Consider the following 17,085-nt stretch of genomic DNA (forward strand, 5'->3'; position numbering starts at 1 on the left):
CTGTGGATGGTTGGTTTTTATTCCTCTTCGCCTTGTTTTTGTGGAGGGGAGAGAACGCTTCTCTCTCTCTCTCTCTAAACTGCCTCTTTTTTACTCTCTCTCTCTAAACTCCCTCTCATTCTTTCTCTCTCTAAACTCCCTCTCCTTCTCTCTCTGTCTATCTCTATTTGTTTCTCTCTCCGTATTTGGTTTGTGTGTGTCTCTCTCTCTATAGACATTTGATCGCCTGAAATCTGACGTGGGGACCAGCTCGGCGATGGGAATTCCGGTGGGGTTTGGCAGTGTCAGGGACTGGTGATGGAGGTTTCTCTGTCTAATGGAATTCGATGCGGAAATTCCGATTTCACGAGCAACAGTGACCCAGGAAACCTCCTTGTCTGGTTCCATGGATGAAGGTCCCTGCTCTCTCTCTCTCTCTCTCTCTATATATATATATATATAGCTCTCTGTTTGGCAATTACAATTATTCTTCAAATGTAGAAATGGGATTTAGTTTGATTGATGGTGGTTATCAAGTTTTGAATTTGTTGGCTTTTGGGTCTTTTTCCAACTGAATTTGGGTCCGATCAATGGTGAATTTGATCATACTGTGATGAATTGTTGTAATTCTGATCAAATTTGGTGAATTTACTTGGAATTGTATTCATTACCAATGATTTTAGCTAAATTATCAAGTTTTTATTTTTTTTACGTTAGAAAATTTTTTGGGCAAAATATTGGTTTTTCTTTTTTTGGGTTTATTTTTCATCTTTATGATAATGCGGAACTCCTGCTATAAGCTTCTTTTTTTTAATTCATGGAAAAGCTTTTCTTTCACATAATTTTTAAAATGAAATCAAATAAGGTGGCAAACACATTTATGAAATTACCACAACGGCAGCGGTTATTTTGCCCTGTCAAGGAGGCGAAATGATTGGGACATCATCCTCTTCAGATTTCATTTTACAAGCTTTCTATTGGTTTGATGTTTTTGTTTATTTATTTATTTTATCGGCTTTATTTTAGTTATGAATTAGGCCACAATTGTACATGATTTCAATATGTCTTGTTTTCTTTTATTTATATGCAAGAACCTATTGTTTTGTCAATATTTCTAACAGAATGCAGAATTCTCTGAAATTCTATTCCCTACAAACATTGAATTTTTTCTTTGAGGGGTTCTGCTTTCTATGGCTGATATCTTAATTGAAATGGCATAACAACATCATCTCAATGATATTAAAAACAAAAAACAAAAAACAAAAAACAAAAAACAAAAAAATCAAAACAGTAGTTAAATTTTGAACCATCATATTCAAATATGATAAATGTTTTAAACTGATTGCTCTTATCGATATTCAGATGCATTATGGCAAATGAGTTTGAGATCCAGCGAAACAATGGACTCCGGACCTTATCCCGTGCGTGAAGGAGAGCCGGACTGTTCTTATTACATCAGAACTGGCCTATGTAGATTTGGGGCAACATGCCGATTTAATCATCCTCCTAACAGGAAACTGGTAAAAGCTGTGGCTAGATTGGACACTTTTATGAATTCAGAGATTATTATCAAATGGGTGAAATAGTTTCTTCAGTAATCTCTGTATATCGTCAACTAGGTTCTTAGTTACACACACCTTGAAGCCTTGTTACTATGTTTCTACAATCTTCAAGGTAGTTGAGGTGTGGACGCATGAACCTGCGAACCATGATAAGCATAATTGAGTGTCATTTCATGAAGTCCTAATTGGTTTCTTATAGAATGATTAGAACATTTTCATTTTATAAATGATTATGATTTTTATAATATAACTAATAAAGCATTGTCTCGACTTTTATAGAATGATTTTCATAATATGATTTAATTCATTTTTTTTATACTTGTCTTTTCCATCTCTCTGTCTCTCATAAACCTTAGAGCTGCTTCTAAGATATTGACATCATTAAGAATATTAGCATTTTAGTTGTAGGTTTGGCTCTATTTGATAATAGAATAGTTTATTTTTTCACTAGCAGTTTTTATTATTATGCTTTTATGTAATTGTCCACAAATAGTTTGTGTCTCACACAAAAACTGGCACATAATTGCAAACTCCTTTGTGCATAAGTTCTACTTGCAGTTGGTGTTATCTGATGCTGACTCTAAGAGAAACATATTTCTCAGGCACAACTTCATGGACACACCCACTGACAAACTTCTGTGCTTTTATATATATATCCTGGCAAATAACTCAAACACCCACTTGCCCCTATGGGACTTGAATCCTCCCACTTTGAAAGGTGAGGAGATACCACTAGGCTACACCAAATGTTTGCAAAGATACATCTTCGGCTAGTATCTTTTTAATGCCAAATCTCATGTTTCTTCATAAATCCACCATTAAAGAAACTTTCTTCAAGATTCATCTTGATAGTTTATTGTAATTTTTGGAGTTATTTCTTCAATCTGATGCTATTAAATTCCAGGCTATTGCCACTGCAAGGATGAAGGGAGAGTACCCAGAAAGAATGGGACAACCTGAATGTCAGGCATGTATTTATCTTCCATTCTTCAATGTAAACGTTGCAATTGATTTTGTACATGCAGTCTCTGAAGTTACAAATGTACTGATTTTGGGGGGATTAGGTTACAATTGTAATGTTAACATGAAGTATATCACTTTTCTGTAATATCATGTAATGAATTTTCTAGTAGCCAAGTTATATGATATGTCAGGAGGTTTAATATACGTGAATTCTTGATGAATGATGACTGGTTTTCTCCTTCTTTTGGTTAGGAATGGGAGGGGGACAGTGGGATGCAACTAATAAGATATTTTGGCTAGCACTCATGCATTAAAAAAAAGTCTTATAAATCTACATTAGGGCAATGTTATTCTCAATTTTTGGGGATTAATGATATTAGACAATGTTATAAAATCTGCAGATTCTCTTTTACAACATTGAACTGTTAATAGATTTTAAGTTCCGATGTGTGCTCATGGTTATTTTGCAGAAGCCTTTTACTTTATTCTAAGAATAAGTTTAATATGGATAGTGGTTGGGCTCGACAATTGTTGTGCATGTGACATGTAACACGAACCCATAATACTACGAATCTATTGCCGATTGGTGTAAGTTTTATGCATTATGCTAAGAATTGGTCATTGTTACCCAAGTATTGAAAGCAAGGAAAACAATGAAGTTTTATCCGATTATTGTTTTTGTTCAAGATTAAGGATATACCAATTTAAATTCAACAATGCACAAGTATAAAGAGATAAGGGAAGAAGGATGCAAACACTAAGAACACGATCACTTAATGTGCTTCAGCCCCCTCACCTATGTCCACGCCTCAAGAGCACCTCTCGAGGATTCCCAAATCCACTATTTGCTTTCCTTCAGGGTTGGGAAGCAAACAGTATACAAATGAGCTTCACAAGCTCTTCTTTCTCTTGCTAACTGAACTCCTTCACCCAGGCTTCTAGGGTTTCACAAACCCTTTTACAATAATTGTAGAAATGAGGATTCGAGTACAATAAATGAGATCCCTTAATGGATAGATACACAAGTGTATAGCACACAATCCAGAGTAATAAATGAAGCAAGTGTTGAAAGCTCAAGATCAGAGGAGTAAATGCTCAAGAACAATGAATGATTCTCAATAGTATATTCAAGTGGTAATTGTCGATATTTAATGTTTAAGTGAGCATGTATTTATAACCCCTTTTCAATGATATGGTAATTGGGAATGAAATGCTAGCGTAGGTGGTGGTTGGATCTTTCAGATTTTAAATTTTATGAACTTCCAGACGTCTGGAAATGAATTTATAGATGGCTAAAAAATCAGACCCACTCTTCTGAAAGTCTTCTAGGCGTCTGGAGAGTGAGTATTAGATGTTCTGACTTGTTCTTGACTGAACCATAACCTTTTCTGGTTAGTTTTTCTAGGTGTATTGAAGTGCCTTCTAGGCATCTAAAAAACTATCTGAGAATTTGGCCAACTTTCTGGAACTCACTGCGAGACATCTGAAAGAAGTCTTCTAAGCATCTAGTCAATTATAAAGTTTGAACTCAGTTACTGGAGTGCTCTACTAGTCATCTTAAACTACCTTACTAAGCGTCTAGAACTTGTTATTCAAAATATGACTTATCTACTTGATTTTCATTCTAGATGACTACTTGACACCTTCTAGGCATCTAAAAGTCCTCGAATTAAGTATTTGTAATTTTTCCAAAACCAAAAGGGACATTCAACATTTTTATTGACAGTTATACCCTTGTGATGTGAAATTGAATTTTTAAGTGCAAGTCAATGATCCTAGAGACTTCTAAATGACATGATTCATTTTATTCATGGGTCCTAGAGTCTTTCCAGGTCAAGTCTTGAGCTTTTCATCAAATGCAACAAATATTGCTTTACAAGTAAATCTAGCTCTCGCCATTTGGCTACTTTACCCAATTTCTTCATCATTGACTTCAATGCCTTTTGATCTTTAAGTTGAAGCTTTATGGGTTTCCTCCTTGTCAATTGTCTTGACTAATTGAGCTTTGCCATGAACATTTTCATAAAATAAAGCCTGAATACTGAAAATCAAATAATATATTAAATTGACACGTTAATATTTGTTATCATCAAAATTACCCAATTGCCCTTTGGTTGAAACCTTGGGGTCAACAGTCATTGATTGTCATTTAGGAGTTATTTTTCTTCTTCATTTACTAGCAAAGATGAAGCACCTTTGTTCATTCTGAAATGTATTCTTGCTCAATTTGGTGGCTAACATTACCACATATTTCAGCATGAATAGAATGATAGTAAAAGTTAAAAAATAATTGCTTTCCCATTCTTGTAACTCTTCCCGTTTTGTAACAAATAATGTCATTTGGTTGCCTTTTATTGAGAAAATAATTGACATTAACAATGCCATCATTTTCCTTGCCAACAAGATTTAAATTATTCATTACCAGTTTCCTTGTCATATTGTGAGATGAGTTGTGTTTTAGGCAGTGGTACTGTGTACGAGGAAAAGAGAATTTGTTAATTAAAATTATGAGTAGAAAGCAATAAGGTAACTTTCCTCCTCACTATGTGAATTAGAATTAGTAGACATTTTACTCGCGTGGTTAATATGTAAAATTACTGGAGGCAAACTTTGTAAAATTGAGGAAAACAGGGTAGTGATAATAGATATGGTAGGTTTGGAGGATGTGTACATAATTAATTAAATTAAAGGCATAAAGGAGAAAAATAATAAATTAACAATCTATTAATTAGATACACCTTGCATGGTTTAAAGTTACATTTTAGATCAATTGGTTTAGGTCGGATCCTTCTTTGTCTTAAGATCAGAATATCTGTCACCCCATCTTTTATTCCTACAGTGAACTGTTCTTAGTAGCCTGAAAATTAAAACTGCTTGAAAATATATCCAGTTGCGTAATGTGATGTCCCAGTCTATTTTATCTTACCAGATCGCAAATATGACTGAAAATAATTCACAGTTTTTCATTTGTCCTATCAATTTTATTTATTTACATTATGTTGTGATCATCATTATAAATGAGTATGTTGAAGGATTTAAATATAAAGTTACAACATCTCTAATAGCTTAGGCTTTTAGAGTAGATGGTGTTTAACATGGTATCAGAGCAGGCAAGGTTTTGTGTTTAAACCTCAATATCAACCTGATAATTAAAATTTAAAGTTACACCCTCTCTAACAGCTTAAGCTTTTAGAGTAGTTGGTGGTTAACAGAGTAGTATGACCTAGTTCTTTGACGTGTTCCAGTTCCAGTAAATATGTTTGCGGTCTACAATAGAGAAGCTCACTTTTTTGTTACCAGATAAAAAAATGGTTATTAGAAACGAGTCTAGAGAAAATGTTTGTGACATGAAAATTGTTAAATGATTCATAACATGTTGTCCGGTATTTAGTTGTGAAGCTAGAACATCTGTTGAGAGAGAGGCAAACTGTACCTGCAGTAGCTTTTACAGATTTGCTCATTCTTATTGCACTGGAAACTGAATTCTCTGGCTGCGAAAAGTCTTCAAGCATTCCAGTGCATGATCTTGTATGAGCTCAACATGCCTCGACCTTGTTATGCATGCAGTGTGTTATGAGCCACTCACTAATTTAATGTTTAAATTTTCCACACTGATACATGTCTGGAACTACACATCAAATATAGAAATAGGTTTTAATAGAAGTAGAAAATCCATTTGGTTAGAACACATTGTTTTCTCCTTGATCTATTTTATGGTTGCTTGAAGTTCATGCTTTTACCTTACCTCAATTGCTATGCTGTCAATTTCTTCTCTATTTTAATAAACCCAAAACATACTCTATGCTGTCAATTGCCAAAAAGAGTTTGAGTTATTGTGACATAGGTTATTTGTGATCTTTAGGCTGATTTTAAACCATTTAAATTTGAACCATCCTAAAATTTTAAAGCAAACCAATCTATTTTTTAGTGGGTGTGGCGTGGAGGTGAGAACAGCAGTATCTTTATTTCAGCCGAGAACTGAGTGAAACTGAGAGGCCATTGCTTGGGGGTAGGATTGGGGTCGAGTCTAGAAACATACACTCTGTGCAAAATTGATACGCAGGCTTCAATTTCTTAAAACTTAATTGAATTGAAGAAGGATCACTAGAATTTATAGATTGCTGGATGTCTCCTACTTCCACCAGCTGTAGGATTCCAAAATAGGAATTCTTTGACTACTAAGATTACACTATATCTCTTAAAGACCACATAAGAGATCCAATATCATAACTTGACACAATATAAGACCTTATAGCCCATGTTTTGCAACACTGAAAATTACAACCAGTGTATTACGCTTAACAAAAATCTACACTTGACTCAACCAAAAACTTATTGCATGAGATCTAAAGTGAGTTCCATGTTAAAATGCAAATTTATTAGTGTTCTCTGGCCTTCATGTTGTCTTCTGTTTATTTTTTCCAAGAGTAAAATGGTTATGCTCTGGCCTTCCATTTAATTGTTGCACATTCATTTATCTCCCTGTTGGGTTTAATTCTGTGAAAGAAGGTTAAAATTGTCATTCATATTGCCCCTCATATTGAATGCAGAGGTTCTATTTTATCATTTTGTTTTATTTTTCATGTTCTGAGGTTATTTTGCTTTGAACTGTTTTCCAGTACTTCTTGAAGACAGGTACTTGCAAATTTGGAGCCACGTGCAAGTTTGATCATCCTAGAGACAAGGCTGGAATTGCTGGAAGAGTTTCTTTAAATATTTTAGGCTATCCACTTCGACCGGTTCGGATTTATAATATTCTCTCTCATTTCATTGAACTCACTTATATTTTTTGGTACAATTTTTTCGTGAATTTACTTGGAACATTATGATTATATTTCTGCATGTCATTTATGCATCTTTCTTGTTTCTTGCAAATGTGATATAATGATTGGATGCTAGACAGTACCGAATCACCATGTACATGCCAAAATGGTGAATTTTGTTTTAAAGTGGGATGGAAATGGAAAAGATATGCTAATGAATATATTTCGTATTTAATTCTTATATTTTTTTAGGAAACTTAAATATTTGATTAATTGAAATCTTCGAGATCCGCACTTCTGTATCATTTAATCATATATTTTATTCATAATTTCTCCATCATAACTTATTTGGAACATTACGATTATATTTCTGCATGTCATTTATGCATCTTTCTTGTTTCTTGCAAATGTGATATAATGATTGGATGCTAGACAGTACCGAATTACCATGTACATGCCAAAATGGTGATTTTTGTTTTAAAGTAGGATGGAAATGGCAAGGATGTGCTAATGAATGATTTCATATTTAATTCTTATATTATTCGAGGAAACTTAAATATTTGATTAACTCAAATCTTCAAGCTCTGCACTTTTGTATTATTTAATCATGTACGTTATTAATAATTTAGCCATCATGATAGAGAGGATGGCTCAATCAAAATTAGATTAATATATGACTCAGTTGACCACATTTACTGGATTAAAAGGCAGCGTAACATATACCAAATATTGCGATCTAATGTGAACTGGTAAAAGCAAAAGAAAATTTTCATTGGTATTTCATCTTTTTTTTTAGGTAAATCATTGGTATTTCATCTTTGTTTATGGAGAAATACACCTTTTTTTTCTTTCTTTTTTTGTATTTCAAGAAAATATAGCCGTGTTTAGACATATCCACGGTTCCACACCATTTCAGACCCACGGTGACCACATGTTTGGTATGTGTCTTGATTTACAATATTTTTATTAAGAGTCTAAACTTGGTGGGGCATGTTCCGGTAGTATCTAGGTGTCTTGTACTTGCATCATTTGATATATCTGACATCATCAAAGTTACTTTATGTTGGTGCCCATGCTTCTTAGGGTTAAATAGTATTTCATATTGATTTTTTCTCCTCCTTTACTTCCCTGCAGAATGAGAACGAGTGTGCATATTATTTGAGAACTGGGCAATGCAAGTTTGGAAGCACTTGTAAATTCCATCATCCTCAACCATCTAATATGATGGTCTCATTGCGTGGTTCTCCTATTTATCCTCCTGTCCATTCTTCAACATCTCCTGGTGAGCAATCGTATCCGGGAGGAATGGCAAACTGGTCCTTGTCGAGAGCTTCTTTTATTCCTAGCCCACGCTGGCAAGGCCCTTCAAGTTATGCGCCTTTGATTGTACCTCAGGGAATGGTATCAGTCCCAGGATGGAATGCATACAGTGTAAGCTTTTATTTACTCGTTGTTTCAGAAAATGCTATGATGTTCATTGAGCCTGCTTATCTAGATTGGCGGAGCAAGCTTCCTTTAAAAGATCATTGAGAATGGAAGAAAGTTGAACGAAGAAAGGCTTCTAATGGTTAAAAAAAAACCACGACTTTTATCATTTTCCTAAATAAAAAAGATGATGAAAAAAGGAAAGGCTTCTAATGGCTGCTTTTATTTCCAATGTGGGTCTTTTGGGGTAGAGGAAAAGAAAATGAAAAAGAACAGTGTTTTTTTTTTGTTGTGCTTGGGAGTATGTGTCATCGTGGTGTTCTCTTTATACATTCTTAACTTGCTGGTCTATCAAAATCATTTCAGCAATCATGCGAATTTCCCAAATTTGATAAGGTTTTATGCATCCTATAGAGCTATTTTTTAGAGTACTTGGATGTAGAATAAATGCTTGACCAACTTTGCCTTTGCTGACACTTGGACTTTCTGATAACTTGGCAAAAGACCATTTTGGCTTCGGTATCTTGGAATTCAACTTAGTTTTGGAACATATTAGGTGAATTTGGATTCTCATGAATTTATTATGTGAGAACTTTTTCTTTTTCTTTGATGCATGAGATTTGTGCGTAGGGGTTGGTGGGGTGGGCAGTGGGAGGTATTATAGGGCTTGCGGTGGTGGTGATGCAGTTCTGATAAGTTGTTGGTAGTGGTGTTGACCACTGGAGTGGGGGGTGGGAAAATTGGGCTGGGAGATGGTGATGATATCTATGATCCTGAGTCAGGTAAGTGTCTTGGCTGTGGCCGGTGTATATAAGTGTCAGACCTCCTCGAATTCCAAAACTTAGAATACAGAGATACGTGCCCAAAATTTGGATACGAGTATGTAGGCACGTACCACACATGTAAATACATTATGTTTTATTATAATGTGGGCTCCATTTGTTTGGATGTAAAATATTTTTTAGAAAATATTTTTTAATTTTCTGGTGTTTGGTTGTCGTAAAATATTTACGAAGAAAAAAATATTAAAATCCAACAAAAATAACTTACCCATAAATTTTCGGCTAGTTAGTTTACTCGCCCCGCCCGATGGACTCGACCTCGTCCTTGACCTAGACCTTTGCTAAACATCAAAAAATAAAAATTTTAAAAAAAAATTTCATGAAAAAAGAAAATCTTTTCCGAGGAAAATATTTTACATCGAAACAAACGGAGCCGTAATGTTTAATTTTGTTGTATAAGAATATACTTAATGATTCAGTCAAATGAAATGGGATGTGGTAAAAGAAAAAGGTTTACATTTATCTCATGGATAGGGAACCATCTCTACTATTAAATTTGAATTTTTCTTCTTATTCAATGTAAAGAATAGGGGTGTCCGATTTGGGTTCATGTGTCGGACACATTCTGTTACCCATGTTGTGTCGTGTCAACATTGGTACATGAGGGGAAACAGGAGAGCCCATATAACAGAAGTGGTATTGCTGGAAACCGTGTGATAGACTGTTAAGTCCATTATTGGTTTAAAGCCTTCAATTCATTAATTAGGGAATTTAGGTTTCTTTTTGTTTATTTGAAACCGAATTTGGGGATTGAATTTTTTATTTTTTTCGGTTAAGCATAAAATTTGATTTATTTTGGAATTCACTTCCTGCGTATCAATTCCTAGGTTGAAAATTTGGGATATTCTTCAATTATTATAATTTGGTCTTGATTTGAACTAGGAATGATTCTGGAAGTTCAGGAAATTGCACATCCAGAACTATGTTAGAATTTCCTTATCATAAATGAATTCTGACTTTGTCAGATTTTTAGTTGAGCTAGGTTACATACATTAGATACATAAACTAAGCTACCTAAATTGCTTGCAATATCATACTGATATAGCCATATAGGTGTTTATATAGTTCCAAATCTTAGGGTCAAGCAAGGGATAGAAAAGCAGCATTTGGATGATCTATCTTTATGGATTTATTTGTAATGGAAAAACAAATGCATAATGTGAAGAATTGGATCAAAGCCTTCAACCCACTAAATAGGGAATTTAGGTTTCTTTTTTGTTTATTTGGAAATGAGTTGGAGATTGAATCCTGTGGTCATTGTTTTCAAAGCTCTTAAATTGTTTTTAGAGAACTAAACCAATCAAGCCCATAAATTTTGAGTTCTAAAAACATAAAGTTTGAAGTAAAATAACCAATTTTTTTGAAAATCAGAATATTTGTTTGTTAACTTATAAAAGTTCTCGTTTAGCATGGAAAAGGAACTTAACTTTCTATGAAAAGTTTGATTATTATTTTTTAGTTACCAAATAGAATTTGCGTGTAAAAATGATTATAAATTAAAATAATAGAACCAGCTTTATATTTTTATAAACAGCAACACTTAAAACGAATCCAAACACCACCTTGTGTTTACAAAGAAGTGTTGTTATATAGCATTAATTTATCCACACACAATCTTTCATTTGCATCAATAAAAATAATATATCATTAAATATTGTAAAAAGTAAGGATCTGATTATCATTATACATAATCAGTTCTTGTTGCAGTACTTGATATTTTAATAATAAAGTATTTCCATGAAGTAAAATTATAGGTCCATGCTCTTTTAATCTACTAATCTAATCAAAGGGTGCAGTGGAGGTTTCTGTTAATAAAGCCTGTTTATATCTTTTTCTGTGTTAGCACCAGTTTGTTTTTTTATATCTTTGACATACAAATTTGTATCTTTTTTTCTCAATTATATAATGTATACATATAACTATTAATACATATTCAAGCATTACTTTTAAAATGAGTTGAGAGTAAACAGTTTCTATAAAGCTTCTCAGCATTGTAGAGTGTGGATGTGCTTACTGGGTGATTTCCTTTCCAGGGTCAGCTGGGTTCAGTTTCGTCTTCGGAGGGCCAGCAGCAAACAGTGGGAAACAGTCCGCTTTACGAGACTTCACCCCAAGGTGAAGCAGCAAATGCAGGATCTCAAGGGACATTTTCCCCGTACCGTTCTGGCTCTTTACCTATGGGGTACTACGCGTTGCAGAGGGAGAATGTATTTCCTGAGAGACCTGGCCAACCTGAATGCCAATTTTACATGAAGACTGGAGATTGCAAGTTCGGTGCAGTTTGTCGCTTCCATCACCCAAGAGAAAGACTGATTCCTGCTCCAGATTGTGTCTTGAGCCCACTTGGCCTTCCTTTACGTCCTGTGAGTCATTTTTAGTGTTAAGTTTGATCTCTGATAGTCTTTGTCCTTCTGCACTTAGTGTCAATTACTCTTTCAGATCAGTTTTCAAATCATATTTAGTTTGGGAACTTTGGGTCTTTTTACTTTCCTCAGCTATCTTCATGATATATATGGATTTTTATCCCTAATTGCTCTTACACTTTCTTTTCCTGAATTAAAAAGTTATTTCTCCATTATTTTAATATGATTTTCTGTTCTTTTTTGTGTTGCGTCTGTGGTGTGCATATCGATACGTGTTCTCATTCATTGTGAGCACGGTCATAATGTTGGATTGGAGACTATTTTATTGAAGCTAGCAAATATGTTTTTATATTCTTTTGCTTAGTCTCAATATATATATATATATATATATATATATATATATAATGTTGGATTGGAGACTATTTTATTGAAGCTAGCAAATATGTTTTTATATTCTTTTGATTAGTCTCAATATATATATATGTATGTATGTCTATATATTTACATATAATTTTAGACAATCACAAGCATGAATTATGGGTTGCTCTAGAAGAATGGGCCACTATAGACCATTTTTTTAATATCTCAAAGTCACAAAACTTTTGCAGCAAAGTAAGAGAGAGAAATAGCTCTTGTAGGATGGTAAGTAAAAGACAGATATTACTTTGATCACCATCAGAGCCTAGATTTTTAAAGGGCAAATCTGGGAGAAGCTGGATGATAGTTTATAAACTGATAAGATCTTCAAAATTATGTTGATGAAGATTGAAGACTTGTCACCACAGAGATAGGGAGCTGTCAGTTTTATAATAGAACCATTAAGGAAACTTGACTTTTTCTAGACACACTTTTTAGCTTACCGCACAGCATTAATGTCACCTTTAATATTCGTATGACACTCTTCACTTCCCCATACTACATTAGTAAGTAATATGGAATTATAATTGCTACTAAATAGAACAAAGAATAAAATTTGACTTCTGATAAAATATACTTTCCAAGGTACCATTTATTGCATCAATCCCTCCTCCGAAGAATCTCATCCTTGAGTTTAGTGCTGACCTGTAATTCTTTCTTTTGCCACTATGGTACTTATCTGAAACATAAATGTAGATTCATTGACCAAGTGTTGTGGAAAATAAATTCAATAGGCATTTTGACTCGATAAGGCTCAATCTTCCTTTTTCTGAGGTTGGAATAAGAGCTAGTCGGGAATCTCTCCTTGTGTAGGTAAACTGTTATCATGTCTCCTTCCTTCCGGCATGTCTTTTCTTGTCTGCATACTCCTTATACTTAGCACTTGCTTCTTAAATTTTTAAACTTGATCGTATCATGCAATTTCTTCATTCAATCATTGTCTTCTAATTGCTCTTACCAATCTGTAGTATAGCAACCAAATCATAAAAATATGTTGGGTTTGTTCCATTTACTCTTTAAAGGGACTTTTGCCCATAGTTCTGTTCTTGAAATAGTTATAAAAAAAATTTGTTTGCTTTATGATTAAAGAAATGTTGATGTGATGTACTGACGAAATGTAAACCAACATAGATACATCATAATTCTGGACACAACAAGGGGGAAATAAAGTCTAAGTTTATGACTTATGAGATAATGACAATGTAATGTACTGTTGAAAGAGTGTCAATGTGATTCAGACGTTTATTCTACACATCTTATAAAAACAAGCAGCATGCTCTTTTGATATGCTCCCTTGTGTCATGCTGCATTTTTGCATATGATAATAAATTTGCTTATTACATGTATTATGTACCCTTTTTATATAAAGCAGTCACTTTATGGAAATAATGCAAGACATTGTATATGTATCCAATCTGCCCCTCTCAGCACCAACATTGACAGACCATTGTTAGTATTAGTCTTTTTTTGTGTTTATTCTTCTTGTGTAATATCTTATATGTTTGATAAACTAATCTTGTTTTGTTAAAAAATAAGTAAATAAATAAATCCATTAAGGTGTCTTTTGTCATGAAAGCCAAATTCTTATGTAAGTAATCAAAAATGATTTAATTTGGTTAATGCATTACTCAGTGTATGTCTTGTTTATACAAGGTGTGGGTGCGGAAGATTAGAGACAAGCCTAACCTTTGAGAATATTTCAGACAAAATGGCTGCATTTAAACTTGAACCTGCGACTGATGCTTGTCAGTTCAATCTTTTTACAATAACACCAGGCAATTGAAAAATAGGCACTACCCTATAAACCATGGCAATAGCTCTCTCACGGTTATCTATTGGTCAGATGAACATGATAGGATTTTGAAGCCTAAAAGTGGGGTTCTGGGATCCATGCTTGAAAGCTTTATTGGCCGAATTGAAAATGTCTGGTTAGTCCCAGAGTCTCATATTTGGTATGCATTATTATTTGAAATTATAATTATTATTGTGGTTCCATTTGTTTCAATGGAAATACAAATGGAACAGAAATGTACCCTTGCTGCTGATTTGGCTTGTCATATAGTATAAGGTTACGAAGCTATATTGTTTTGAGATTATCATAACATGACCAGAATCTAGCTAACATGTTTGGCCTAGTTCGCAGAAATAGGCATCTTAAAGATAAGCAAGGAAACTAATCAAACCATCTTAAACAATTTTAGAGTTGTTATATAGAGTATGTTACCATTTGGCTCTACAATAATTCGAGGCTTTCTATTGCAACTTCTTGAATATGTCATCTAGGACACCAAAAAGAGCCTTATAGTTGAATGCTTATAAGTTTGGTGTGTGATGATAAGTTATTTTATTGAGTATGATTCATGCTACTAAAGGCAACATATTCAAGCTGCAGTATAAGTAGATGGACCCTGAAATTGGCTAACAAAGCCATACTACAATATTTCAAGCTAATAGAGGCTTGGTATATTTTATGTAGTGTTTTTTTTTTTTTTTTTGTTTTTTTTGACCAATATTTTATGTAGTTAAGAAACCCTATGTCTACGTGATTGTTGAAGCAAACTGATTTGTGATCTTTGCAATTTTTCAAACTACTACTTAATTATTTGTTCCAAGATAGGTTTTCAAATATTAGTATCTGCTCTCCTTCTTTGGAATAAAAATCAAAGCGATTTGTTGTTGCCATGACTATTATATGTATGACCTGCATTGTCTCGACTTATCAGTAGGTTTATTTGAAGATATTGAGTCAAAAAGTCCTCCATAAAGATGAATAAATAAAAATTTAAAAGGGAATAAGAAAAGATAAATAGAATGTGGAGTTGCCATGAATCTTGTGTGTGAGTTTGTTTAAACCAACCTTTTGCCAATTCAAAAAATTGGTGTGAATGGATCGACGTAGCCCATGGAACTGCAAGAGTCAAATTCCTAGAAAAAAGATACAAAAAAAATATGAAAAGAAGATGACTTAGTAGGAATGTATGAATATGCAGAAGAAAGGTGAAGGTGGATTATTATTATTTTTTCTTGGGTTGTAGTTGATGCATTAAACATGAATGTGCTATTTAATTGCTACCTAAATGCATTAGCCCTGCAACATTGATTAGTTACCTATATACTTTTTTACTTGATGAAAAGTTGACCTAGTTAGTTTTCTTTTCTTTTTTTTGACAGGGAGAACCCTTATGCATTTTCTATTCTCGTTATGGTATCTGCAAATTTGGTCCAAGTTGCAAATTTGACCACCCTATGGGAGTTTTTGCATATAATCTCTCTCCATCATCTTCAGCTGATACACCGGTTGTTCGCCGATTGTTGGGGTCGTCCTCAGGAACTGGTGCATTAACTTTGTCTTCCGAAGGCCTTGTTGAAGCAGGCTCAGCAAAGCCCAGGCGACTTTCACTGTCAGAGTCAAGGCAGATGCCTCCTGCTGGTGATGATATCAACACAGAGGGATGACTTCTCTCTCAAAAAATGTGCCATTAATCATCTATAAATTCATTTCCCATTGCTGGAGATGTACAGAATTCGTGTCTTCTGAAAATGCATTCAGTAGACGTGCTCGACTCCTCTGAACTTCACTTTGCTGCATTGTATAAATCTGCAAAAATTGTTGCATTTGGTAAAATCCAATGCAAACATTTCATCTGTTATGAAAGCCCATCTTTCTGTTTTACATGAAATGAGTTTTTTTTCCAGTATGTTATGTGAAGCATTTATTTTACCAGTGTTAATGGCTTCAGTATGGCTTTCCAGTGATTTTTGGCTGTCACCCTAGCTTATGATCCAAACCTGTCCCTTTGCATCTATTTATTATGGTTGAACTTGTTCCGCCTGCCTTGCAAGTATGTGTACTATTATTACTAAATAGAGCATTATCCAGTGTATGTCCCACCTAATCAGAGCGTTAGGGGGGGAATATGAGAGGGACACCTAACCTTTGAAATTATTCGCTCTCTCAGACTTGAACTCATATCCTCATGTTTGTAAGCCCAAGCTACCATTGCACCAAGCAATGGCCCCATTGTGTACCACAGCTGCTGCTATTAATTATTAAGCACTAGAACTACCACAGCTGCTGCTGTTAATAATTACAATAATAGTACTAGTACTATCTATTTTATCCTGACTTCTGTAGGCACTTGTCAATCTGCAATTGTTCCCTACCCCTTCACCCACTCCCATCCCCTATCTTTTCAGTACATAAGTTTCTCATTGAAGAACGCCATGTGGGCCAACTTGTGGTGAACCATAGTTATTGAAGACTGAAGATGAAGCAAAAAGTATATGAATCTTCTTCACTTTGGGTGAGTTTCTTTAAGCCTTTACAAAACCTCAAAGCTGATTTTTGCATTTTCTTGATAGGTAGCGCTCTCAATGCAATTTGCAAGTTGGTTGCTGTAGTCAAATCTGGATATGTATGTAATGCAAATTGAAAGATTTCAATACTGTCCTTTCCTGGAGGCCTTGTGAAATAGCAGACTTTCGTTGACTGTCTCACCCCTGCATCAAACCAGTCTTCTGCAAGAGTATATCCTTGAAGAAATTGGGCCAAGTATCTTCATAATGCAATAAATAAGGTATTTTCCTCTCATTCTATCAAATAAGAACTGAACCTGATTGACACTTTGTTGGAATTATAATTTGTAAGTGAACCCAATTGGAAAAAGGATTACGACTTAGGATATTGCTAGCAGGTTGTTATTTGAAGCCTGCCCGATTAATAAATAGTCATTATAAAGTATCTGTATCTGTGGGGCTGCTGAACACCTGA

General features: G+C 34.2%; 1 protein-coding gene across 2 annotated transcripts; it reads left to right on the plus strand.

The window, feature by feature from the left end:
* The first annotated feature begins 27 nt into the window (after positions 1–27).
* LOC132271340 (zinc finger CCCH domain-containing protein ZFN-like) lies at positions 28–16,012 on the plus strand. Of its 2 annotated transcripts, none has more exons than XM_059772688.1 (7): positions 28–395; positions 1,342–1,499; positions 2,446–2,508; positions 7,124–7,243; positions 8,402–8,698; positions 11,568–11,897; positions 13,968–14,219. In XM_059772688.1, the coding sequence occupies exons 1-7, from the start codon at positions 317–319 to the stop codon at positions 14,004–14,006; spliced, it is 1,086 nt and encodes a 361-aa protein (XP_059628671.1). In that variant the 5' UTR covers positions 28–316; the 3' UTR covers positions 14,007–14,219. The 2 variants fall into 2 exon arrangements, with proteins under 2 accessions (XP_059628671.1, XP_059628670.1); XM_059772687.1 differs by lacking the exon at positions 13,968–14,219 and adding an exon at positions 15,486–16,012 and having other exon boundaries at positions 29–395.
* Positions 16,013–17,085: the final 1,073 nt, after the last annotated feature.

The sequence above is a fragment of the Cornus florida genome, unplaced genomic scaffold, assembly GCF_030987335.1.
Source record: "Cornus florida cultivar Cherokee Brave unplaced genomic scaffold, ASM3098733v1 CherokeeBrave_3.0.0_Hap2_Chr08, whole genome shotgun sequence".
Classification (NCBI taxonomy): domain Eukaryota; kingdom Viridiplantae; phylum Streptophyta; class Magnoliopsida; order Cornales; family Cornaceae; genus Cornus; species Cornus florida.

What these genes read in the sequence shown, in the direction of transcription:
- LOC132271340 (XM_059772687.1), top strand. Translation starts at nt 317, where the DNA reads ATGGAATTCGATGCGGAAATTCCGATTTCACGAGCAACAGTGACCCAG. An exon ending in GTCTGGTTCCATGGATGAAG is followed by an intron (nt 396 to 1,341) that starts GTCCCTGCTCTC and finishes ATCGATATTCAG; the next exon opens with ATGCATTATGGCAAATGAGT. An exon ending in ATCCTCCTAACAGGAAACTG is followed by an intron (nt 1,500 to 2,445) that starts GTAAAAGCTGTG and finishes ATTAAATTCCAG; the next exon opens with GCTATTGCCACTGCAAGGAT.